The sequence below is a fragment of the Misgurnus anguillicaudatus genome, chromosome 5 (assembly GCF_027580225.2).
Source record: "Misgurnus anguillicaudatus chromosome 5, ASM2758022v2, whole genome shotgun sequence".
Lineage (NCBI taxonomy): Eukaryota > Metazoa > Chordata > Actinopteri > Cypriniformes > Cobitidae > Misgurnus > Misgurnus anguillicaudatus.
Window position 1 is genome coordinate 9,248,598 of NC_073341.2, and position 27,158 is coordinate 9,275,755.

The 27,158-nt window shown below is 36.7% G+C and overlaps 1 protein-coding gene and 1 long non-coding RNA gene across 2 annotated transcripts; one reads left to right on the forward strand and one right to left on the reverse strand.

The window, feature by feature from the left end:
- Positions 1–1,089: 1,089 nt before the first annotated feature.
- wrap73 (WD repeat containing, antisense to TP73) lies at positions 1,090–26,810 on the reverse strand. The gene is made up of 13 exons (XM_073867488.1): positions 26,652–26,810; positions 23,344–23,437; positions 22,126–22,278; positions 20,371–20,492; positions 14,557–14,624; positions 13,565–13,668; positions 13,339–13,425; positions 11,827–11,961; positions 11,578–11,658; positions 11,211–11,310; positions 3,287–3,412; positions 2,699–2,890; positions 1,090–1,676 (listed from the first exon to the last, which is right to left on the reverse strand). Exons 2-13 carry the CDS (start codon positions 23,410–23,412, stop codon positions 1,573–1,575), a joined length of 1,341 nt encoding a protein of 446 aa, XP_073723589.1. The 5' UTR covers positions 23,413–23,437; positions 26,652–26,810; the 3' UTR covers positions 1,090–1,572.
- Positions 17,258–18,552, forward strand: LOC141363902 (uncharacterized). The gene is made up of 3 exons (XR_012369534.1): positions 17,258–17,540; positions 18,049–18,112; positions 18,277–18,552. It is a non-coding gene; the product is annotated as an uncharacterized lncRNA (long non-coding RNA).
- Positions 26,811–27,158: the final 348 nt, after the last annotated feature.

Sequence of the window (27,158 nt, forward strand, 5' to 3'; positions counted from 1 at the left end):
CATTAAAGAGTTTCATTAAAGTTTCTAATACCCCAAATTCATCATTTCTTTAGGTTATAAACTAGTTTGGGATTTTATGTAATGTAAACAATGATAAAGTAAATGAATATAGCTCATGTAAAGTGTATTTATTTCATTTATTTAATCCAAGTGATTTAATTTCACTCAGTAAACAAAAGTAATCAAATTTAACAAAGTTCAGCTCAAGATGCTTAGTGTCAAATGTTTTAAAGGACAATTTAGAGAAAATAATAAATCTATGAGATTATTACAAATAGCCTTTATTACAAATTCTATAAAAAAAACAAACTATACAACATGTACAACAGACATTATTAAATTCAAATCACATACAGCTAAAAACCCACTGTAAATCTAAAGTGTCATAAATCTGATGCTTTCTAAGATGATACTTTATGTTTGGTCCTTAAAGGGACACTCCACTTTTTTTTTTTTTTAAATATGCTCATTTTCCAGCTCCCCAGGTTGAACATTTGATTTTTGGCATTTTGGAGGTCATTCGGCTGGTCTCCGGGTCTGGCGCTGGCACTTTTGGCATATCTTGGCGTGGTCCGTTGAATCTGGTTGGACTATGAGCAGCACACTAAAAATTTCGATATTTTCGATATTTTTTCCTGTTTGGAGCTTGACTCTTCTGTGGTTGCATCGTGCACCAAGACCGATAGAAAACCAAAAGCTGTGACTTTCCAGGCAGACATGGCCAGAAACCACACTCTCAGACTGCCCAACAATCAGAGACGTTGCTGCTGTAACATGGGAGCAGCAGGCGTAGTGATATTACGCACTGCCCTAAAATAGTCCCCTTGGTAACTTTCAATGCAGCCATGTTACAGCAGCAAAGTCCCTGATTACTACACCAGAATGAGAGTTTAGTTCATAGCCGTATCTGTCTAGAAAATCACAACTTTTGGTTTTCCGCCAGTCTTGGTGCACGATGTAACTACAGAAGAGTTTTAAATAGGAAAAATATCAAAACTCTTTGGTTACTTTTTAGCGCGCTGGTAATGGTCCAACCAGATTCAATGGATTATGCCAAGCCATGCCAAAAGTGCCAGCGCCAGACCCGGAGACCAGCTGAATGGATTCCAAAACGGCGAGAATCAAATGCTCAACTCCAGGGGAGCTGAAAAATGAGCATATTTTTTAAAAAGTGTCCCTTTAAAGCACAAGAGCTATGTCTAGTCATGAAAAGCACTAAGTGAATGCTTCAGTCAGGTTATACACTTTTTTTACTATCACATTTTTCAGCTTTAGTGGGTAGAATTATACTTGTAATGACAAAGACTATTGAATTTTGATTTATCATTTAACTTTGGAACATTTCATTATGTATATATTAGTGGAGATGAAATAATCCAGTAAAAACCCCAGTAAATGTAAAAATACAAGATGACATGCTGATGTATTATTGTAGGCACAATGTGTTCACTAGTGTTTTGTAGATCTCTCCATGAAGGTCACAATCATACGAGAGCAGTTTATCTTATTTAAGGATTCATAGAAACCGGTCCTACAGTTCTGGAAGTACTGATGTAGTGCTTTGGTTTACTTTTAATCCTCGGAGTCCATGTAACATATACAGAACTGCTCCTTTGACAACAAGACGATTGAGCTGCCACTGGGATGCCATAACAGAGACTGAACCTGAAAAATGCCTGCGTAGAAATACAGAAAGTAAATGTAATGTTTCTACAGAACTTCTCTTAATGTCTCAATTATCTGTATTGTTTGGATGGTTGTGCATTTCCTAAATTTGATTCAAACTATCCTTGCAAGAAGAAATCTAATGTGATGTGCATATTAAAAATTTGACATCAATATGTAAATCATTTATTTACAGTCCTGGTCGAATTCATTAATAAGAACCTAAGTAACATGATGATCATTTCGCTAGATAAGACCCTTATGCCTTGTTTGGGATTGTTTAGAGCCCTTTGAAGATGCAATTTTAAACTTCATTGAAACTGAAAACCGTTGAGGTCCACTAAAGTCCACTATATAGAGAAAAATCCTGGAATGTTTTCCTAAAAAAACTTTAGGTGCAGTGTGTAAATTTTAGCGGCATCTAGTGGTGAGGTTGTGAATTGCAACCAATGGCTGTGCACTGCTCACCCCTCGCTTTTGAAACGCATAAAGAAGCTACGGTAGCCATCACCGGACAAACATGTCATCGTCGGAGACAACTTGGTAAAAAGTTTGTCCGTTTAGGGCTTCTGTTGAAACATGGCAGCACAAAATGGTGACTTCCATGTAAGGGGACCCTCAGTGTATTTAGATAAAAACATCTCATTCTAAGATAATAAACACATAACGGTTCATTATAAAAAGGTCTTTATACACCCCTGATCATATAGTTTTGTATATTACTTTGCATTTCTGTCAAGAGACCCTTTTAAATATTACACACTGCACCTTTAATTTCTTTTTGACTGAAGAAAGACATCAACATCTTGGATGACATGGGGTAAATTATCGGGATTTTTTTAAATAAAAGTGTAGTATTCCTTTAAATTAAGCGCTAGTTTTAAGTTGATGTGCATGCTGTTGTTATCGTGACTATGTCATGAAGTAAAGGAAAAGCCATGTAAAAATATTCAAAGCATGTACTGTACAAGCAAGTGTGTCAAATCAGTTTTTGAATGCAATGCTGTAAGCAGTGGTGAGTTTGGCTCCATACCTTCCACACGCAGATTCACAGACAAACAACCAGCTGCTGACCAGATATAAACTTTGGTGTTTCCGGTGCAGAGAGCCAGTCGGGGTCTGCTTGGGTCCCAGATAAAGCACCGTATTGGAGCCGTGTGTTCCAGTACAGTCAGTAGACAGAGTTTCTGCATGTCCCACAACCACAAACTCTGAGGCATGTTATCTGACGGCAATATGACACAGCGTCAGCATCTCAATAACAACATAGACATGCATCTATTAGTGACCCAGAGGCTATGAAGCAGACAGTTGTCAGGACATCTGAATGGGTAGAATAAACTCTTGTGTTTTATATACAAGGGGATTTTCCAGAAACCAATGCACCAAATGGCTCAGTCAATCAGATACAGTTTAGCAGACAGTAATGCTTCTCGTAGCTGCTGCTGCTGGGGCCAAATAGAGCAAGGGGCATGAGGTACGAGATGAAAAGTTATTCGAGTTCATTATTTGGAAACTCTTCTCTCCTCTTTCATGATTCACATTCATGCTATTTATCATTCAACAGCCTGTTTCAACTTGCCATCAGCAACGCATGTTTGCATGTTACAGACAGTCTTACCATTCTTTGTAGCCAAGTAGCGATTATCCGAGCTGAAAGCCATCGCAGAGATGCCGATTTTAGGGTTGGCACGGTCGAGATCTGGTTTGATCACTGGTAGCTGGGCTGGCAGTGGTGTAATCTCATCTGTAATAAAGTAGCTTTATTAGTACAAATGTCAACGTATTATTATTTCAAATATTCATACATGCTAGTAATACCTACCATGTTCTGGTTTATGTTTAACGGTTATGTCATTGTGCACTAATACTTAAAAGGATAGTTGTTATAAACCTGTATGAGTTTCTTTATTCACAACAGAAGATATTTTGATAAATGATGGCAAGCACACTGTAAGATTAAAAATATAGGAATTTAATACTTGGTTACAACTTGTCAAAATATCCTGTGCTGACAGTGATCAAAGACTATTGTCACAGCTGTTTATCCAATACAGTGGGGGTTAAAGATGGTCTTCTGATTGGTCAGTTTGAATGTATTATGTTGGGTTTGGTCAAGTACAGTGGGGGTTACAGGTGATCTTCTGATTGGTCAATTTGAATGTATCAAGTTAGGTTTAGTCACATGGTCAAGAGATAGAGGATAAAGGTCACTGTTTTTATGAGCTCTGGGCCTTTGCATTTTAGCTTTGCCTTTGCATTGGCCTTTTTCCCTTTCCTTTCTTTCTTCACCTAAGTTCTGGGGTTCGGGCCATTAGGCCTAGATTTCAGTTCTCAAGTGTGAATCTCTTTCTTCTAAACTTTCTTTCTCTGTTCTCTATCTTATCAGGTAATATCTCACATACATTGGAAACAGTCAATTGTTTGTATTATTTATAATTTCATGCATTTATAGTGTAACCATTTCAACTGTAACTTTAAGTCAGTGCTGTAATTAAACCTTTTCATTTACAAATCTGTTGTTTAATTTTGATTTAGTGTTAATACTTAAACGCTCCATATTGCAATACAATATATTCGTACTCTAGCAACGCTCTCAGACATATTGTGTCCGAAACCGGGGAACGATTGCAGTTTTGTTCTCCTTCCGAAACCTGAGATCCCTTACAACACTGTTGACGGTATCCATTAACTTCTATAGTAGGAAAAACAAATACTATTTACGGTATATATATAAAGAAAGTCTTTAAAACAACATTAGGGAGAGTAAATAATGACAACATTTTTGGTGAAATACCCTTTAACTCTTTCACCGCCATTGACGAGATATCTCGTCAATCAAGAGAAAATGCTTCCCCGCCAATGACGAGATTTTCAGTCTTTCCGCAATACCGCTATTATCCACTACTTTTTAAACCCGGAAGTATTGCCCTATGGCAAGCTGCTGCATGTCCGTGTCTGTTTTAAAGATCGCTCTGAATTAGGGATGCATATCAATTAATCGCGATTAATCTATAGCAGAATAAAAGTTTTTGTTTACATCATATATGTGTGTGTACTGTGTATAATAACTTTGTATAGTTAAATGCACACACATGCATGTATATATTTAAGCAATGTTTACATGTGTATATACATTTGTATATTTATGTATAATTTATATTATATATAAATACTTAATATATAAATATATTTTCTTTCTTAAAATTATACATGCATGTGTGCATATTTATATATACATTATTATTATACACATTTCACACACATATATGATGTAAACAAAAACTTTTATTCTGCTATAGATTAAACCCGATTAATTGATATGCATCCCTACTCTGAATGGGATCTCTATGAAGTCCGTCACAAAAATTTAATTATCTCTGCTTTTTGCTCAAAATGTGGTGTTTTTGCAGAAACCTACCCATATTCAAAAGCTGATTACAAAAGAACCACTGAAGGTAGGATGAAATGTTTTTTTTTTTTGTTTGAAAGCAGAGGGTCTGTTCTTTCATTTGGTATATTGTATGTTTATATATTTAAAGAAAAACATTTTCTGGAAGGCATTAAACTTTGGTGAAAATCATGAAAAATGCTGGCGCTAGCTGGCAACTTTTTTAAAAAACGCTGGCGGTGAAAGAGTTAAGAGGGCTTATCTAAAACTTTTGTAGCCTTTTCCTCATGTCCAGGCAGCAAAACGGCAGAATTTAGTTTTTCTTGACCATTTTCCACTCATCTGACCCAATAAATATATATAGTCCATTCTTACTGTCCATTTTTAGCCATCTTGGTTTTTAACATATTTTTCTCAATTTAAGCTTGCTTATACTCATATGCTTTGCTCTGCACTATGAGCCTCCGCTGTTCGTGCGCATCTCAACAAACGGACGGTGCAACAGCGTAATTATACGCTGTCGGCTATTCTTTGAAACAACAGGGGGCGACTCAAGCAATCGAGTCCAAAACCAACAAAAAGAAGAGGATAGAAGTCGTCGTTCGCTGGAACAACCCTGGTGCTTGTAACATCAAAACATGATATATTAATATGAGAACATGAATAAAATGCATCAATCTCTTAAATATGTCTTTAGTAAACATAATAATTTCATTAACGTTTTTACTAAACAAACAATACAGAAATTTCAGGGTTTGTATTTTATTCTTCCTCCATTGCTAATACAAATATAAGCCAATAATTCTGAATCATATGTAAAATGATTCTTTACTTTAAGAGTGTCAGATAAATAGTAAAGGAATTGTTTTGCATGGATTGATTAAAGAGATACAGTACGTCACAGGCTAGCCTGCTTGCACAGAATCGCCTCAAGGTGGGTCATTTTTGGATGCCGAGCCAGATACTGCTTCAGAGTTTGTTTGCGGATCCGGGCTCGATTGGTTTAAAAATGTTATTGGTTTAAAATATTGTCAACAAACTGTAAATCACAAATATTTCATACAAATATAGATGATATTACTGCCATACCAGATGCTGAGAACTGAAAGATGCTCTATGAGAGATGCCTTCTTGGTTTTGAACATTTTAACAGCTGTGCAGTGGGGTATATTCTTGTTGGTCAGATTTTTGTAGTGGTATCTGGAGTCTTCTGCCAGTAACAGAAATAGCTGCCCCACATTTTTAATGACCTGCCACCATGCTCAGTCTCCATTAAGACAACACTATTTGCACAGCAGGTAATATTAGTGCAAACATACAGTGTACACCAGGGTAGGCAACGTCAGTCCTGCAGATTTTATAGACGGTTTCAGCAGCAACAACATAAACACACTGCTTTTGTGGACTAAACGCAACTTCCAGTTGACTTCCAGATAGAATCAATAACACGAGTCTTTTTACAGTAGTTTATTTATGATAACAAGGCACATAAATGAAAAATAAATTAACTTTGTTTAAGTTTTCAATGATCTATTGATGCTGGGAGTGGGAACTCTACTGTGTTCATTTAATTAGATTGAACTGCTGCATTTGACACAATAGATCATTCAGTATTCATCTCTCGTTTGAGGGATGAAGTGGGAGTTCAGGGGAAGGCTTTAAACTGGTTTATATCCTACCTCAATGGTAGAAGCATGACCGTACATATTGGGTACTGCTCATCTAGGACAGCACCAATCATGTGTGGTGTGCCTCAAGGATCAATAGAGACAGAGCGCAGTTATGCAAATTTGAAAACCACACCCACCGGGGGGGAACGCAATCCAATCGTCTCCATTGACTTTGTATTGCGAGAAGCCGCCTCCTTGTCATTTCTAGCTTATAACAAAAAACAGAATAATGCCTTAAAGCTGCTGTGTGACAATATGTACAGCTAACAAGCCAAAAAACCCAGAAATAAGTTTTTATAAGCTGTCGAGCCGTAAAACCCAGTCTTTAAGGAGAAAAAAGTGGATCGCCGACTACTTTTCCCCCTAGTGGACGCAGTTCTACTAATAGCAGTACTATGAAAAGTTGCCTGTTTCCACTTTTCTGTCTATAAACGCTCGTTTTTTGAGCTCGACAGCTTATAAAAACTTATTTCTGGGTTTTTTGGCTTGTTAGCTGTACATATTGTCACACAGCAGCTTTAAGGCATTATTCTGTTTTTTGTTATAAGCCAGAAATGACAAGGAGGTGGCCTCTCTCAATAAAAAGTCAATGGAGACGATTGGATTGTATTCCCCCCCGGTGGGTGTGGTTTTCAGGTTATGACGCGCTGCGCTCTGTCTCTATTCTTGCCCCAACCTTATTTTCTCTTTACATGATTCGTGTGGGGAAGATATTTAAGAAATACAACATTGTCTTTCACTGCTTTGATGATGATTTACAAATATATTTTCCATTGTCACATAATTTTTGTTTAGAGCCTCTTATGGCCTGTCTTACAGTATTGGTAACATGGTTGACCTCAAATTTCTTGAATTTAATTGAAAATAAAAGTCTTTGGTACGGGGGGAACCAGGGGTACAGTACAGTCTGACTTTGGATCCTTGTCTCTTTAAATTAGAACATGCGTCCGTGATTTAGGCGTGTACTTTGATAGTTCCTTTAAGCTTGACAAACAGATAAACTCTGTTGTGAAGTCCAGCTTTTTTCACTTACGTAACTTGGTAAAGATGAAATCATGTCTGACTTTAAAGGCCTTGAAATTGCAGTTAATTCCTTGATTATGTCAAGGCTTGATTATTGCAATGCATTATACAAGGGTATCAGTCAGACATCTATTTCACGCTTGCAAAAAGTTACAAATTCCGCTGCCAGACTCTTAACGGGTACGAAGAAACGGGAGCATATTACACCCACCCTGATCTCTTTACACTGGCTTCCATTCTATCACAGAATTGATTTTAAAATTCTTTTATTGGTATATAAAACCTTGCATGGACTGGCACCGGTCTATCTTTCTGAGCTTTTATTTGAAAACCAGCCCGGACGAACTTTACTGTCACTGTTCCTGTAGAGGAACACCTTGGTTTACTTCAATATTTTGGATGTAAATGTTTATTGAATCATGACAAACTATATATTTTTGGAAAGGTCTAAGCCTCTAGAATACATGTTTCAGCAGTGTTTTATAAAATAAATTATGTAGGGAGAGTAATTGATTACTTTATGAAGAGAGTGTGCTTCAAAACATTTATGTCCTGCTAAATGTCACTGTCCCAACGGTGGGATGCCTACAATTACTTCAGTGTTTTGCATATGAATTCTTATCCAATCATGACAAACTGTATATCAATGGAAAGCTCTAAGAGTGTAGTTTTCATTTGTCATCATCATTTTGGAAAAAGATTGACATGGTGTGAGTCATTTTCGAAAAGGTAACCCACATTGTTTTTACGTATTTATAACACTAATACCCTATCCTAAACCTAAAAATCTTGACAAACTATATATCACTGGAAAGCTCTAAGAGTGTAGTTTTCATATTTCATCACAATTTTTGGAAAATTATGACGTAGTCAGAGTCAGTTTCTAAAACGTCACGGGCCACAGGTGGACCCAATTTGTTTTTACATATGTATAGCACTAATACCCTGTTCTAAACCTAAAAAATCTTGTCAAACTATATATCTTTGGAAAGCTCTTAGAGTGTAGTTTTCATATTTCATCAAAATTTTGGGAAAGAAATGACGTAGTGAGAGTCAATTTCTAAAAGGTCACAGGCCAACATGTAGGCCCAATTTGTTTTTACATTTGTCTAACACTAAACCCCTACTCTACACCTAAAAAATCTTGATAAACTATATATCACTGGAAAGCTCTCAGAATGTAGTTTTTATATTTCAAGGTCATCTGATGATAGAAATAATGTAGTGACAGTTTTTAGTTACATGACCCCACCCTCCATAGGAATGCATATTAATTTTATATATTCATAATTCTAATATCATATTATAAATCTTCAAAAATGTTGACAAACTATATATCATTGGACAGCTCCAAGAATGTAGTTTTCATATTTCAAAACGTTTTAGCACTTATAATAATGCAGTGACAGTATTTTATCAATTTGTGACAAGAGAATGCAGCAAACCGTTGACATCTAGTGGCCGTTGTTGGTAAAACCACTAAAAGTGTTACACAAACCTCATTTTTTGTGATTTTAACTTAAAATTTGGATCACAACTGCTTGAGACATATGGCCTCATGTTTACATTATTACTTTTGTGAAACATTTTCATTTTTATAATTTTATTTATCAAATTAATATGTTATTGCATTATTTTTAATTATTATAATAAATTTAAACTGCTATAACAATTTTTGTCAGTGAAAACCCTTACTTTGTCTTCTTTAAAACAAGACCAAGATTAGGCTTTTAGACCAAAAAATGCCAGAGTTATATTCATTTGAAGCTGCACATCAACTTTTCACCCCCCACTCAAAAGGGTGGAGTGACAGGTAAGTGGTTAAGATCAGCAAATAAGAATTTACTAAAAATACCAAGGACACATTTACACCAAAAAGGAGGTCAGGCTTTTGCTGTTGCAGTTCCAAAATTATGGAACGGTTTGCCTTACAATATTGCACAAGAGACGCACCAACTGTACAGGTTTTTAAAACAAAATTGAAAACACATTTGTTTTCTTTAGCTTTTAGTAAGTGATACCAACTACTTTATTTTTTATTAGTTGCTATTTTTAGTTGCTATTCTTATTAGTTGCTATTTAAGTATTCATACTGTATGTTTTAGTATGTGTTTTTAATGTGTTTTATATTTTTAGTATTATTGTGTATTTTTTTTTGTTCTTTGTGAAGCACATTGGTCAACTTGTGTTGTTTTAATAGTGCTATATAAATAAAATTGCCATTCCCATTTGGGCTGTCACAATTTTGAAATTTAGCTGACGGTTAATTGTTTAAAAAATTAAGACGATTAATTGCCTGTTTTATTGCTTTGACATTTAATTCTCATAAATTTTGTGTTTATTAAATAATTTTCGCAAATTGTTGTGATTATTTTAATTAAAACTTTTGCAAGATTTATCTGGCAGCAAATATGTAAGCAATAAGGTACGAGAGGCAAGTGCTGTATCGTGAATAAGTAACGGCTGAAGGGCGTTGTTAGGCACGACGCGAAGCGGAGTGCCTGCAACCCCTTCAGCTGTTACTTATTCACGATACAGCACTTGCCTCGAGTACCTTATTGCTTTTATAAAACGGTTACTACACAATATTAAAGTAAAAAAAAATTAGTGCAACTTTCATGAAGTTAAACCAATAAAAGCATTCCTTCCGCTAGAAAAAAATAGTCCCTGACTGCGAACAAAAACATGAAAGCTCAAATAAAAACAACAAACTGTTCTCAGACTTTGTCTCATTATATGTTTATGTGTTGCTAAGGGTGTTGCTAAGGGCGCAGTGATATTAAATAGAACCGTTGGGTAAAGCGGTCATAGCAGTGTTTTATTGTGAATAAAGCACACCTATTGACCAATCAGAATCAAGGATTGGAACTAACCGTTTTATAATAATACACATAACACATATTTAAAAGTAATCTGATCTCGTTTATACAGGCCTGCAGCTCCCCCTTGTGTTTTTTAGAGAGATGTGCAATCATCGCGGTGATCTGAAATCATCGCGATGAGGTCAAACAATTGCGATGAGACGATTATTTAATCATTGTGACAGCCCTAATTCCCTTTGCCACTAAGCTAACGTTACTGTGTATATACAGTGTTAGCTACAGGTTCTTGCCAAACCTCTCCATGCTCGTCGTCTTTAGCAAACCAAAACATTTCCCACAAGGTATTTGTTTCAGAGATCAGTTTAGCCACCAGCCAGATCGATAAATAAATACAAACTGGAAGTTCACTTTGGTTCACGCACATAACCGATAAAACCGTCTATGCCTCATCCACCTGTAGGTTTTAGGTGATCCTTTAGACCTGGATTAAGCTGTGCTTGATTAGAGCTGGAGCTAAATTCTGGAGGACTGCGGCACTCCAGTACCGACGTTGCCTACCCCTCGTGTTCACCATAAGGACTCCCCTCACATTGTTGCCTAGCAAAACCATTAAGTGTACACAAGATTAATGGAACTTACATTTGCTCTTTGGGCTGAAGAGGGAGTTACCCGCCGTCAACTGATGAATAGAAAGATTGTCACCACCCACAACAGTAGTTTGCTCCACTTCCTTATATACCTGGAACAAAGAAAAACAACAAAAAAGATTTATTATAGATTAGCAAACACCAAAGCAACCTGTGCACCTTTAATTTGAAGTGGATACTGTAACATTAAAGTTACACTAGCCTACTTAATTTAAATAATGTTGTAACTTTAAAAGGGGTCATATGAAGTTGCTAAAAAGAACATTATTTTATGTATTTGGTGTAATGCAGGCTTTGACACAGTCAAACACTGTACCCAGCATACAACACTAGGCCACATGCAGGAGAAAAACACTTACAGATTTTTTACAGTTGTTTATGGTTCCTGGATGGTCAAACTCTTTGATCTTTTTCCAGGTGATATGATTCAAGATACGAACCTAGTGGAAAATCCATTAAAACTCTTAAACACCACATCATTTAAATACTCAACCCAAAAATAAGCGGGAGTTTAATTACATGCACACAGTTATTTGGGGCTTTTTTAAAAGCTACATATTCATTCACTATGAAAAATGTTTAATATGAGTTTGGTAAAGATTTCACACCTTCTCATCATAACTGCCAATGACCAGGAATTGGCTGCTGGGACTCCATGTGACTGACTTTATGCCAAGAGACCACTCATAGGCACTGTATGAGGACAACAGACGGCCGTCCAGCGAATATAATAAAATTTTATACTGAGGAAATAAAAGACAGAATTGGACCTGTAGCAAACATTTAACGTTATTCTTAGTTTTTCATTAAAACATTTTGTTGCATAAATTTGTTACTCATTGACAGGAAAACTGGAAAACTGTCAACACTAGAGGTCTTCTCAGGTCCAAAAAAATTTACCTGACCAGAAATTACCCAGATCACTTTTTAACCAAACCCGACCTGCATAGATCTTTTTTTAAAGAAAGACCCGACCCGAGACAAAACCCCCCAAAAAATAAACCCGGAGTCCGACCCGAACCCAGTAACCTGACTGGACCCGAATGTAAATGGCACCAACATGTGTGCACTCTGAACCAAATTTTGCCTGCTGCTCCATTTATTTTCCTGTAATCTGATGATGACACCATGGCTTAGTCCACACGGACACGTGTATTTTTATAACCATTACTTTTTTACACGGTTTGGCCGTTCGTCCACACGAAAACGCAGTATCAGGGCACTGAAACCGAACATTTTAAGAAACCCCGGTTGCAGTGTTGTCGTGTAGACAGTAAGGGCTTTTTGCCTAGCGACGACACTTTTGTTAGGCTTCTGATTGGCCAAGGGATTGGGTTATTCGCCGCCAGCTGCTGTGGCATGCTCTTGACAGGGCTTGATAGCGTGTTTTTGCTTTTTCATGAGGACAGAGATTTCTTTTAAATCGAGCATGTGTGGACGGGATTTTTCTTTAGGAAAAACTCAGGTGATAAAAATAACCGTGTCCGTGTGGACTAGGCCCAAGGTAACCGCTAAAATGTGCGTTCAAAATTGATTGACATTCGATGCACACACGCAAGATAGTTCGGGTCATCTCTGGTCCGTGCGACAAAAACACATTCATTTTAAATTAACCAATTATTATACTGTTATTATACCCGACCCGTGTCCAAACTTTTAGACCCAAACCCATTCAGGTCTCGGGTCGGACCTCTAAGTGGACCTGTGAAGACCTCTAGTCAAGACCTTGGCTGGGATCAGATTTTGATATGATCTGAGGCACAAAACATGAATCATCTTCAGTATGTCTAATATCAATGTGCACTGATGTACAATGTTTTACTGAATTACATTTTTAGTAATGTACATACTTCGCAGAACTAAAAAAAATCATTAATCACATCAGATTTGTGATTAAATTATACTACAAGCCTATTATAAGGAGGAGAACATGCACCAATTTTATCAAACGTTTTCTTTATCAACTGCATTACTATACCGATTTAGTCATTTATTCAATCATAAATCCGTATCAAATGGATTGTAAGACTCTACATTTTTGGTTACGATAATAGCACAGCATTTCACAACTAAAACAGATTATTTCTGTGTACACTTACATACACACAGTAGCAGCTTACCTCGAGACAGCTGTCCCACACTGCAAGCACACAGCCGTTCGGAGACCACTCCAGCCCGGCCAAATCTTGAGTTTCACTCTCGAAATGCTTTCATGTGATAAGAAAAGTTATTCAATAATAAAATAAGGATGGCTTATGTACCTGTATCAGATGCGTTGACTACTAGGCCAAGACTGTGACACTGAACCGAACAATAAACAGGAAGGAAGAGGATTAGTGTACTCACTCTGAGAAGATGCCAGTCATCGCACACAAACACACTGATGTAGTCTTTACATTCCCGTCGCTCCGCCAGAGCCATGTAACGGCCATCAGATGTAAAGTCCATTCCTGACGCAAAAGATTTATGCATTTAAAGCTACAAACTATTTGTAATTTAAACAAATCTGTCAAGTGTAAACACGATCTTAGTATGATGTTTCCCCATCCTGGTCCTGGAGTTCCCAAACACAGCACATATTGAATATATTTTCCTAATCTAAAACATTTGATTTAATATATCAGCATATTAGAGCCTATTCACCTGATTTAGGTGTGTCAAAATGCATCCAAAATATGAAGCGTTTACAACAGCCACTGTTTACTGTTGTTAAACAAGTAAAATTTAACCACAATTAATCCATTTACTGGTATCTATATCACTTTCAACTGAAAGCTGTCTGGTATTTTTCTTTTCTTTGAATTTGGTGACTCTTTGGCTCTTGTGGACACTTCAGGAAAGACATCAGGGAATTTCTTATATACTGATTTTTTAATACTGAGGATTCAGTCATACGTCATTTTGCATACTATATTGTCGTTAAAGGAACAAGCCAAATTTTTGGGATTTTAGCTTATACACCTTATCTCCCAGAGTTAGATAAGTCCATACATGCCTTTGTCATCTCTATGCGTGCCGTGACTCTGCCTGAAGCACTCACCGCTAGCCCAGCTTAGCACAAAGACTGGAAGTGAATGGCTCCAGCTAGCATACTGCTTACATTAAGTGACAAAATAACGGCAACATTTTCCTATTTATATTTTAGCAGCAGGTGCGTCAGACAGAGTTCCGGCACGCACGGAGATTAAAAATGTATGTATGGACTTATCTAACTCTAGGGGATACGGTAAATAAGCTAAAATCCCCAAAAGTGGGCGTGTACCTTTAAGAGACGTAGTCAAATTTGGATCAAAAATATGCACTGTTAGGGGTACTTCATTTTACTCCCATGCTCTCACCTTTCTGACAGGCTTTAGGGTACTTGATGTAGGATACAGATTTTGTGCATAGCGACCAGACAGTTATTCTTAACTGTGAAGATAAAACAGAAAGATATTAAGAGGAATGTCTATTTAAATTAAGCATAAACTAAAAGCGACATAAATCATAACACTGAAAGATTATTATGTTTTTTAATTCTGATGTAAAGGCTAAAGCAAAAACACTTATTTTTTTATTGAGTAGGAAAAATCTTGTGGCTATAAGAACAAAATTCAATGCAATGCATTTTAAGCGATGCTCTCCATGCTATAAAAATAATATAATAAAATTAAGACAACCTCTAAGACAACAAGTCACCCTATAGCTTGCTCACTATTCTATACACCACAGAAGAACCATTTTTACTAAATGGATCCATAAAGACCTTTTAACATCTGATGAACCTTTCGGTTTTTTAAAAAAAAGTTTTTTTGAATTGATTAGGGCTGTCATGATTTAGAAATTTGGCTGACGGTTAATTGTTTAATAAATTCAGACGATTAATTGCCTGTTTTATTGCTTGACATTTAATTCTCATACATTTCTTTGTTTATGAAATAATTTTCTCAAATTGTTGTGATTATTTTAATTACATTTTTTGCAAGGTTTATCTGGCAGTAAATATTAATACACATAACACATATTTAAAAGTAATCTGATACTGTCTTGTTTATACAGGCGCTGCAGCTCCCCCTTGTGTTTTTTAGAGAGATGTGCAATCATTGCGGTGATCTGAAATCATCACGATGAGGTCAAACAATTGCGATGAGACGATTATTTAATCATTGTGACAGCCCTAGAAGTGATAAAAGGTTCTTTATAGATTATATTATGTATGAATATGAGAGATGGTTCTTATAGAACCTTTGAGAAAAGGTCTGGAACCAAAAAGAGTTCCTCTATGGCAGGGGTTTCCAATCCTGCTCCTGGACGGCCGGTGTCTCTGCAGAGTTTTATTCCAACCCTAATCAAACACACATGATCCAGCTAATCAAGGTCTTACTAGGCAGATTACATACTTTGAGGCAGGTGTGTTGAGGGAAGTTTTATGGCGCTTTTCCATTGCATAGTACCCCATGGTTTGGTTTAGTCTGGGTCGGGTCAGCTTACTTTTGGGAGCTTTTCCATTGGGTGCAGTACGTAGTACACAATACTTTTTTTCGTACCACGCCAAAGTGAGGTGAGCTGACCCGACCTGACCCAAACTAAACCGTGGGGTACTATGCAATGGAAAAGCGCCATTAGCTAAACTCTGCAGGACACCGGCCCTCCAGGACCAACTTTGGACACCCTTGCTCTATGGCATCGCTATGAAGAACCTTTTGTAGCACATTGGTTTGATTCCAGTCCTACAGACACCCAGCTGTCTTTAAAGATTGTGATGTAAAATCAATATCTTCATGTTATATATATATTTTTTTCATGTAATATGACTTAAGGCTATTTATACTGATCCAATGAATGCCAATGTTTGTCAGACAAAGTGCATTTATACAGCTTGTAGAATACTGACATTATATTTTTACAATGTTTAGACAGAAGACGACGATTGCCCACCTGACATTAGTTTATACTATAAAATCGAAAGCATCTTAACGCAAAAACTTGATATAGAGAAAAGCAAGATATACCAAAATAATAATATAGAAATAAGAAAACTATTTGATAGGAAAAAAGTGAAAAATATGCAAAAATGTCATAATGTATCAATAAATACAACTGTGGTGGCAGAAACGTGGTTCCATGGGATGCTATAAACTTTATTGATAGAAAATATCCTTTAATCCCATATAAAATCTGTTGAGTGCTACTGTAGCTTAAAACTATTGGACGACCTCTCCAGAAAAGCTCAGCATAAGTTATCCTAAACACGTAACAATCAAAACTGAAATCGTATGCTGATGCTGTCACACACTAGACATCTGTATGCAGACAGAATTCACTTATTACCCTCTAGGTGGCACACTAGAGTAGACTAATTTTTGATATACAAAACCATAAATGCTTTTCAAGTCAAACTCTGTATATTTAAAACAACAGACAACCGTAATAGGATTCCTTTTCTCTAGCTATAATGAACACAAGAATTGTTTACTGGTAAATATTATAAATAAATATAATTATTTATCGAACAATGCTTTTTGTCATATTAATGTCAATAAAATCATTTGAGGCTACTGTATGTGAACGCATCAACTCTTATTGCTTTTGAAAAAACTGTACATTTTGTCTTTAAAACGGATCACGTTCATTTATCAAAACGGTAAACTGAGATGCTGGACACACAAAAACAAGACAGTCTGGCCATCATTCACATTCAGACACTCTGGACAAAGATCAAGAATTTCACATCATTCCAAGTGTATGAATGACACACACACACACACACACACACACACACACACACACACACACACACACACACACACACACACACACACACACACACACACACACACACACACACACACACACACACACACACACACACACACACACACACACACACCTGTCATGCATCTCAGCACCTGTCTGTGATTCATGAAATCAAGTTCAGGCAATAAGACAACTACTGTGACAGTGACACTCAGCTCAAGTGCAATCCAGACAAAAAGAAAGAGAGACAGACAGAAAGAAAGGGAGACAGCAGGGGCGTCGCACCCGTGGGGGATAAACACCCACACTTTTCCTGGTGAGAGGGTTCAACACCCACACTTTTTATGCAGTTTTGCAAGAACGCCTGTTATTAAAGTCGCTCCTCCGTTTCTCTGGCCGCTCTGTGTCTGCTGCGCTGCGCTGCCCTTCTCCCCCCTCCCCTCTCAAACATGACGCCAGCTTTGAGTATTACCGGCTGATGATTGGCTGTTCTGCCTTAAGTCCCCCTCTCTTGGTGGGTTAGATTGATCAGTCAGCTCGCGCTGAGGAGGCGGGAACTTTGTTTATTTACATCTCCATTTTTCAGGTAGGCTACTTTGAATTTGTGTTTAAAAAACTTTATTAAACACTTAAATAACTCTATGTATGCTTTTGAGGTTTTTGAATAAGCTTGATATGTATTTGGGACTAATGCTAATTGGGTTATTGTTCAGCAGGTGGCTAAATTGACGAGGATGAGGGATAGATTGCAATTGTTTAGCAGTGTATTTATGGGTTTATTCCTAGTGCAATCGATTTGATATTTTGAGCATTGTTTGTTGATTAGCTGAATACTTTGTTAATACTACCGGTTGTGTATGATTGTACTTGTTGAGGAGAAAAAATGCGAAATGATGACATAGTTCTTCAACAGGTATGCAAACAATGAAAGAAAAGTGTAGCCTATATTATTTTAATGTAAAAACGGTTAATTGTTACATTATTAAGGCCACCAGAGAAAAAGCTTTTCAGGGCACAAGTAGCAAAATTTGGCAGTCACAGTCCTGTCAGACCCATGTCACTATCAAGCTTACCATTATCTTTTTGTCACGCAGTATAAATAAGATACAGAAAAGAAAGAGGCAGGAGAAGATTGACACCTTTTTCAAGAGAAATCCTGTAAGTGAAGTTGAAAGCTGGACGTTGATAAATGTTGACATTAAACAACAGTAGCCTATTATTACCATTATATTTTTGGATTAATTTAGTATATTACTTTTTAAGTTTCACTAAGGTTTGCTAGTACCACAGCCTTATTCCTTTATCACTGCACCCTTGTTTAGGAGATGAGGTTGCTGGAGGCATCAGTTTAAAGAGAGAGAGAGAGAGAGAGAGAGAGAGAGAGAGCGCGAGCCGCACAGAAAGTTTCACAGGTGAGCAATGAAAAATGAATGTTACAGTTTGAGAAAGAGGTCTATGAGAGAAGAGAGGATGTGTTTGTATCATGGGTGGTGCTTAATTCCATCCCAGGTGCACATACGCGTGTTTCTGGTGTGTTTATATCAAATTTAAAATGTTATCCATCCCCCGCACTTTTGAAAAGCTTGCTACGCCCCTGGGAGACAGAACTAAAGCGTATATATCAAGCTGAAGTCACTGTACCACACTACTTTTGTGGTCTATGGACTTTTCTGTTCAGCAGATTAGTTCAGTGTATAAATTCTTGTATTTTTCAGAGTGAAACTAATTCTTGTTCACAGACAAGAATCTGTTGTTTTTTATCTTTATTTAATTGACAAGCAAAAGACAGTAGTGTTGTAGTTCTTGAGACCATTTTTTAAAGGTCTTGGTCTCGTCGCATCGATCGCATTTTTACTCTGTCTTGTCTCGGTCTCAGACAAATAGGACTCTGAATTTTCTTTCATGAATTTATTTATCCTTAATTTTATGCAGTTTATTCAGGTTTGGCATATGATGTTGGCCTTGTTTTAGCATTGTTTAAGTTTCTCCCAATGACAATTTTTCTAATTTCATTACTAAAAACACCTGCATTGTGTTAAGTGGATGGCAAGCCATGGAAAGACAGATCAGAATAATGGTTAAGTTGATTTCAGCTCTTTAGTGTTTGTTCACCTTTATTTGTTTAGACAAAGATAAATTAGCACATATCTGCAATGCCTTTCATTATTTTATCAACTTTACTGATGGCATACACACACACACACACACACACACACACACACACAAACACACGTGCACACACGCGCGCACGCACGCACGTACACACTAGCAATCTTGGTCTTGACTTGGTCTAGACCAGGGTTCTCCAACACGTCGCGTCTTAATTGAAGGTAGCTCGCTCGCAGGTTTATTTATTTATTTATTTTCTGTGGTTATGGCGCATTTGGATGTCTGGTTAGTGTTACACGCGCTACAAGCGCCTGTGGGAGTAAAGACTGGGTACGTGTTTGACGTCGCATTGAGCTGTGTAGACCGGCGTATCATATGACATCAGTAATTTAACATGTATGATTAAAAAACAAACAGATAAGTCCGCGCACCCGCGCCGGACGATCCGCGCAACGCGGTGAAGTCCGCGCACCCGCGCCGGACGATCCGCGCAACGAGGTGAAGCCCGCGCCGCGGCAACCGGACGATCCGCGCAACGCTGTGAAGCACGCGCCGGGGCAAACGGACGATCCGCACACATCTTGAGTCGAGGCACTATGGTTAAAATGGATGCCGTCATTTTCTGATTCATTTTTGATAAAACGAAAATACAGTCGTCGTCACAGGTTCAATGGGTTATCATCTCATATTTAAACATCAAATGTTAAGAGATACCAGAGAGCCATACGTGACATACATGCACATCCCTATTATGAATCCAAAAGCAGTAAATACTCTGTTTGGATCATCTTTCTAAATCTGATCTTTAATAATTGATTTTTTTTTATTCAAAATGTGGTATTTTTGGACCAATCCTACAAGAGGTGATAAAAAAGTATAAAGACAACATGAACGGTTTTTTGTTGTTGTTGTGGGATGTGTTCTTTCATTTGATGTATCGTATGTTTATGTTTAAAGAAAAGCATTTTCTGGAAGGTATTACAATTTTGTGAAAAATAAAAAAAAATGCTTGCACTGGCTGGCAACTAAAAAAAAAAAATGCTGGCAGGAAAGAGTTCAAATCACAGTGAGTTAATAGACAGATGTCTATTAACTCACTAATTTAGGTATAACGTGACACAAGTAGCTCTCGACCACTTTTATTTTTTAGAAAGTAGCTCTCCAATAAAAACAGGTTGGAGACTCCTGGTCTAGACCCTTTAAAGTCTTGTTCTTGTCTCAGTCTCGGCCTGTCTTGGTCATGACTTGGTCTCGGTTTAAGTGGTCTTGACTACAACACTACAAGACAGTCTCCTCCCACCTTCATACTTAAATGAAACTCAGTAGTATTGAGAATATGACGCCCGTCAGGACTCCAGCGTGATGAGACGAGTCCGATTGAACCCTCATCTATCTTACAATGCCAATCTGGCTGCTCTAGTGACCATACCTAAAAATGAGAAACAGACATTGTGTTCACAAACAAATCTAACTTAAAGGGATAGTTCACCCATTAATGACGCACCCTCGTGTCGTTCCAAACTCGTAAGACCTCCATTCATCTTCAGAACACAGTTTGGGATGTTTTAGATTCAGTCTGAGAGCTTTCTGACCCTCCTTTGAAAATCTATATAAGGTATACTGTCCATGTCCAGAAAGATAATAAAACATCATCAAAGTAATTCATGTGAGTGGGTCAGTAAGAATGTGTTGAAGCATCGAAAATACATTTTGGTCCAAAAATAACGACTTTATTCTGCAATGTCTTCTGGTTCTCTTCCGGTTCTGTTGTGAACCGCGTTTACGAGACTGAAGTCACATGACTGAGGGTGATGTGTTATCTGGTGCGCTACAGCTGTTTTTGTTTTGGGAGCCGGGCTTCGTTTACAGTCTGAGGGTAACACGTCATCTGCGTCACAGCAGTCACGTGACTTTAGTCTGGTTCACAATAGAACTGAAAAAGAAAATATAAGTCATAATTTTTGGACCAAAATGTATTTTGGATGCTTCAACACATGCTAACTGACCCGCTGATGTCACATGGACTACTTTGATGATGTTTTATTACCTTTCTGGACATGGACAGTATACCGTACATAGATTTTCAATGAAGGGTCGACAAGCTCTCGGACCAAATCCAAAACATCCCAAACTGTGTTCTGAAGATTAACGGAGGTCTTACGAGTTTGGAACGACATGAGGATGAGTCATTAATGGCTTTATTTTTATTTTTGGGTTAACTATCCCTTTCAATTGACCTCCTATTGGCTAAGCAAAGGTAAGGTGCATTTGACTGTTTAACTACTCTTTATCTTATTAACATATTACAATTAACCTGATGATTTTATTCACACAAATTTGATTCGCTTTTCAAATCTTTATGACAGATTCTTGCACATAGTTATCGTTTTACCTTATAATTTAAAAATATATATATATATTTGATACAACATATAAATATATATATATAAATAAACGGATACCTGCACCACAAAATGAATCCCAGCAGTTGTATATATATTATCAGGAACTGCTGGGATTCATTTTGTGGTGCAGGTATCCGTTTATTTATTTACTCTTTAGGAACTGGTACCCGTATACTTTTGTTTTATGAATCAACAAAGACCATGGTTTTAGCGAAAATCTTCTTTACTATCCTACTGAAAAGAAAACAATCTACATCTGAAATAGACTGAGGGTAAATAAATTAACAGCAAATTTAACTATTGCTTAAAGGGATAGTTCACCCAAAAATGAAAATTCTGTCATCATTTACTTACTCTCATGCTGATACAAACCTGTATAAATTTCTTTGTTTTGATGGACACAAAGGAAGATGATTTGAAGAATGTTTGTAAACAAACCGTTTATAAGCCCCATTCACTTCCAAAGTAGTGGGTGTGAATATTATGGAAGTGAATGGGGCTCACGAACGGTTTGATACAACATGAGAGTGAGTAAATAATGACAGAATTTAAATTTTTTGGGTGAACTATTCCTTTAATATCCAGTGTATTTACATAAGTTGCTATGATAATGGCATTCACAGGCAGGGTCACATATAAATTAATAAGCTTTGTTACCTGCACCAGTCCTCTCTTGTACATGGCACAAAGGATGAACATAGAGTCGGAGGACCATTCAATGTGCATCACTTGGTCCAGGCATGAGTACAGGTGCACAATCTGAAGATTGATGATATCCCGCACCATCAGACGATACTGAACACAGGTGGCCTACATGTCCACATTGCACAGGGGTAGAAATTTTTTTTTTTCAGCGGACACAATGTTACTGTATATTTACCATATGAGAATTTTAGGGACAAAATACAGTGGCACTGTAGACCTGCTTTAATGATATTATTGCACCCAGCCTTTAAACACAATGATCTGATCTGATCTGATCAGTATAATAAGCTGGGTTCAAAAATTTTCAGTTGTGTAGTGTACCCTGATAATAAATGTTTTTAAACTGTAATATGCCACCACACTGTCACCTCATGTGTACAATTGATTCTGCAAGAAGTATCCACCCATTATTTTGTAAATAATTGCAGTATTTGAATTTTTTTGTTAACACTTAAGTATAGAAATGCATCGTAGGATGTAGTGTACTGGTATAGCAATATGCTTTCCTGTACAGTGGTGTGAAAAAGTGTTGGCCCCCTTCCTGATTTTTTTTTTTTTGCATGCTTGTCACACTTTAATGCTTCAGATCATGAAATAAATTTAAATATTAATCAAAGGTAACACGAGTAAACACAACAGGTAGTTTTTAAACAAAATCAAAACCCACATGGCTCTGTGTGAAAAATGCTTGAATTAACATAAAAGGCTCATCTCAGTTTCGCCAGAAAACATCTTGATGATCTGACACAGATGATCTGATCTGTGGACTGACGAGACAAAAGTTGAACTTTTTTCGGAGGGTATGTGTCCCATTACGTCTGCCATAAACGTAACACAGAATTTCAGAAAAAGAACTTTTTTTCCCTTATAAAAACGTTAATTTAAAAATTGCATTTGTGTTTACTTGTGTTTTCTTTGATTAATATTTAAATTTGTTTTATGATCTGACATTTAAGTGTGACAAACATACAAAAAAATCAGAAAGGGGGCCAACACTTTTTCACACCACTGTATATACTCTATTTTGTTAATTTAATCCACTTATTCCATGTACAGTTTACACACTGTGTATGACAGACGTAGTAGAAAGAAATGTAACACAGTATGGTAATAAACATGTCCATTAGTCTTACTGGGACGATATTGGTGGCAGTAATAGAAACATCTTACCACATATTTTCCATCTGGAGAAATTTTGCACAATTGATTGGACTGTTTGAGGACATCTGAGAAATTCATGGTATCGGAAACTATTACTCTGGGTCTGAAATAATAAAAACATTATTTGTATTGTATTACAATGGTATAAAACACACTACATTATAACTACTGTGGGTTGATGCATACAGTACTTTGAAATGGTCAGACAGGTAACCAAGATGACCCAAAGGGTATGTCATGTCTTAAAACCTACAGCCAGTGCTGGATATGTTCAGATTGATTTAAAAGTGAAATTAAAACACCACCGTTTATAAACCACCACATGTTCTTACCTCAACTTATACTGAATTTAGAAGCCACCAAACACTTCCGTGTTTTCCCTATTTAAGGGATTAGTCAATTTTCTTAAAAAAAAAAAAAACAGATAATTTACTCACCACCATGTCAGCCAAAATGTTGATGTCTTTCTTTGTTCAGTTGAGAAGAAATTATGTTTTTTGAGGAAAACATTCTAGGACAGGGGTTCTCAAAGTTTACATTCAAAGGTCCAAATCTGAATTCTCATCATTTTCATAAGGTCCGGAAAAACTGGTTATTACAAAAATTGTCAAGCATGGTAATAACTTTATGTAAATCACTTGTTTATATAACAAATCAACACAAATAGTTTGGGAGAAACATAACAAGTGTATTTTGCATTTAAAGTAAAAACATTTTTTAAACATAAACACAAAAAAATATGCCAAAAGTAACCAGGTGCAAAATACAGAGGAAGTTTGTTTTCCATCAGATGCATTAACCATGGCAAAAAAGTGTGGTTGGTTGACGGAGACACTGACCAAAATTAGGGGTGCACCTATAATTTGGCTGATGATGCTTGCTATGCTTCTCAATGAATTACAGTGAAATGCCGTTACATCCAAAAGCCAGGGGGCGCTCTCGTGCAGAAACTCAATATGCGCTGCAGACGAAGAACCAGACACACGCAGCTCCAGGAAATGTCTTAAGGATAAATTAATATTGCTGTTCTTCAAACCTTTTCAGGTATTTTCATGATAATAAAGAACATGTATAGTGATTATGTTTGACGAGTGTTGCTTTTTCAAATGCATGTTATAAACGACTCAAACCAACAATGATTTCAGATCGATAAGGACTTGCTGATCAAAAGTCGTAGTACATGAAGTAGCTGTGCATAATATCTGGGTGTGATGGCTATAGCGTCACACAGGACATTTTTAAATATCTCGTTTTATTTTCGGACCAGGAATACTCTTAAATCTAAAAAGATAAAAACTAAACGAATGGTTTACAAGTTTAATATGCATTTGTAAAGTAGCAAATGCACACATTTAATCATTGACATAGAAATGAATGCACTTTTAATATGAAGTGGACGCGGGTCCGGATCAAGTTCCCGTCGGGTCCGGATCCGGACCGGAGTCCGGACTTTGAGAACCCCTGTTCTAGGATTTGTCTCATTTTAATGGACTTTAATGGACACCAACACTTAACTCAACACTTAACAGATTTTTTCAACGGAGTTTCAAAGGACTCTAAATGATCCCAAACGAGGCATAAGGGTCTTATCTAGCGAAACGATTGTCATTTTTGACAAGAAAAAAAAATGCACTTTTAAACCACAACTTCTCGTCTATCTCCGATCGTGTGACGTGCCAGCACGACCTCACGTAATTGCGTAGTGACGTAATAAATGTATCGTGTTACATATATGAAACGCACATTTGTGAAATATTTTAAACAAAAAACTGACACAAAGACATTAATTATTATTCGACATACAACAACATCGGAACGGTGCTCATTCTCCACACTTGTAAACATTGGGGCGTAGTCTCGCATACATCATCTTTGACCTCTTGACGTGATGACGTATTACGTGAGGTCGCCCTGGCGCATCACAGGACTGGAGATAGACGAGAAGTTGTGGTTTAAAAGTGCATATTTTTTATTTTTCTTGTCAAAAATGACAATCATTTCGCTAGACGAGACCCTTTTGTCTCACTTGAGATCGTTTAGAGTCCTCTGAAACTCTGTTGAGGAAAAACTGTTAAGTGTTGAGTTAAGTGTTAAGTGTTGGTGTCCATTAAAATGAGAAAAATGCTGGAATGTTTTTCTCAAAAGACGTGGTTTCTTCTCGACTGAACAAAGAAAGACATCAACATTTTGGATGACATGGTTGTGAGTAAATATCTGGATTTTATCAGGCCCAGACCTTTATTTTTTTAAATGGACTAATCCTTTAAGGAAGACTATTTAGTTTTCAGCACTTTGACCTCGGACACAGTAATATTGACAGAAGTTTGAGCGAGAGGCGAGTAGTCAGGAGTGATAATGTTATTGTGCGCCAAGGTCGAAGTGCTTCAAACCAAGTGCTCTTCGTCATACAATATAATTCTAATTTTTTATCCGTTTAAATATTTGTCACATTTTATTTTGTGCCACCAAACTTACTCGTGTAACTAGTCATGTAACAGTCTTTAAATAGGGAAAACATGGAAGGGTTTGTTGGCTTCTAAATTCATTCCTGTTTGGATCCTAAGGAATGAATGGGGCTAGGCTAAATGCTAACACATTCAAGATGCGCTGTACACAGATTAACACACATTGAAAAAAGATAGGTATGTATTAATTCGTCTAAGTTGAGATAAGAAGAACATAGTAAAATATTGAAAAACAGTGGTGTTTTCCTTTAATACTTGACAATCCTTGTGAATTTGCATTTCCAATAGAGTAATAATATTAATCAACTGTCCGGACAATAACTCCTTTACATTGAAATCAAAATAAATCATAGATATACATTTTGTAAAACTACTATTATATTACATTACATATAGATGACATTATTTTCTATAAGGTACTATTTTGTAATATATTCCTAACCTTTATTATGATGACGATGATGATTATTATTATTAATGAAAATTGTAGGTGCTTAGTTATCATAATAATGTCACAATAATAACATTAATTCCTATACAATATGCTTCTCTTTGATTCAAAATATATTGTTTTTGGGATGAAAAATAACCCCCACATGCTCCAGTTAGGCACTTACATCACAAAAGTACGTTTTAAAAATACAAAACTACATTTTGAGTTATTGGCTAGGTAAATACTTTGACTTTAAACAATCGAATACATTAAAAACTACTAAACTAATTATTACCTGAACATTTGTTAGCAACTTGGGACGTTAACGGCTTCGTATCATTGTGATTAGTAAAGCACATGTCTAACGTTAATGTCTAAGTTATCAGAAAGCTTGTTATATGCATGCACATAAATTGTACCTTTTAAAGCTGGATTAAGCGTTCATCCGATGAGTTTATCCCTCAGTATTTACACCTGCTGTATGCAACAAAGCCATTCAAGACAACCAACTGTCTTTAGCCGAACATATTATTGTTTCGGATATGACGTACGCGTGCAAGCCTACCGTTTAGGGATAGCAACCAATCAGCGCCGTGCTTTATTGGACACGTCACCAAGGAATTATGGGAAATGGTGTTTTTGTAGTTAAATTTTATTTGTAAGAATAAATAAGGCGAAATTAAGTAATTTAAGCACTTACGTTTTTGTTCTTCATTATGTGATTTTTTTTAATAGTTTTGGTTATAGTGTATTCTCAAAGAAATGCAAATGTTTGCTTTGCTGTCAGTACTTAGGTCAGTTAAATGATGTTCGTGGATGTTGTTTAGGACAGTTTATGACTCCGTATTATCAGCGACGATTGTCACCTCTGAAACATGATTTTGCAATGTGATAATGGAAATGTCAGGCTTTAGCGGCCGCTTCAT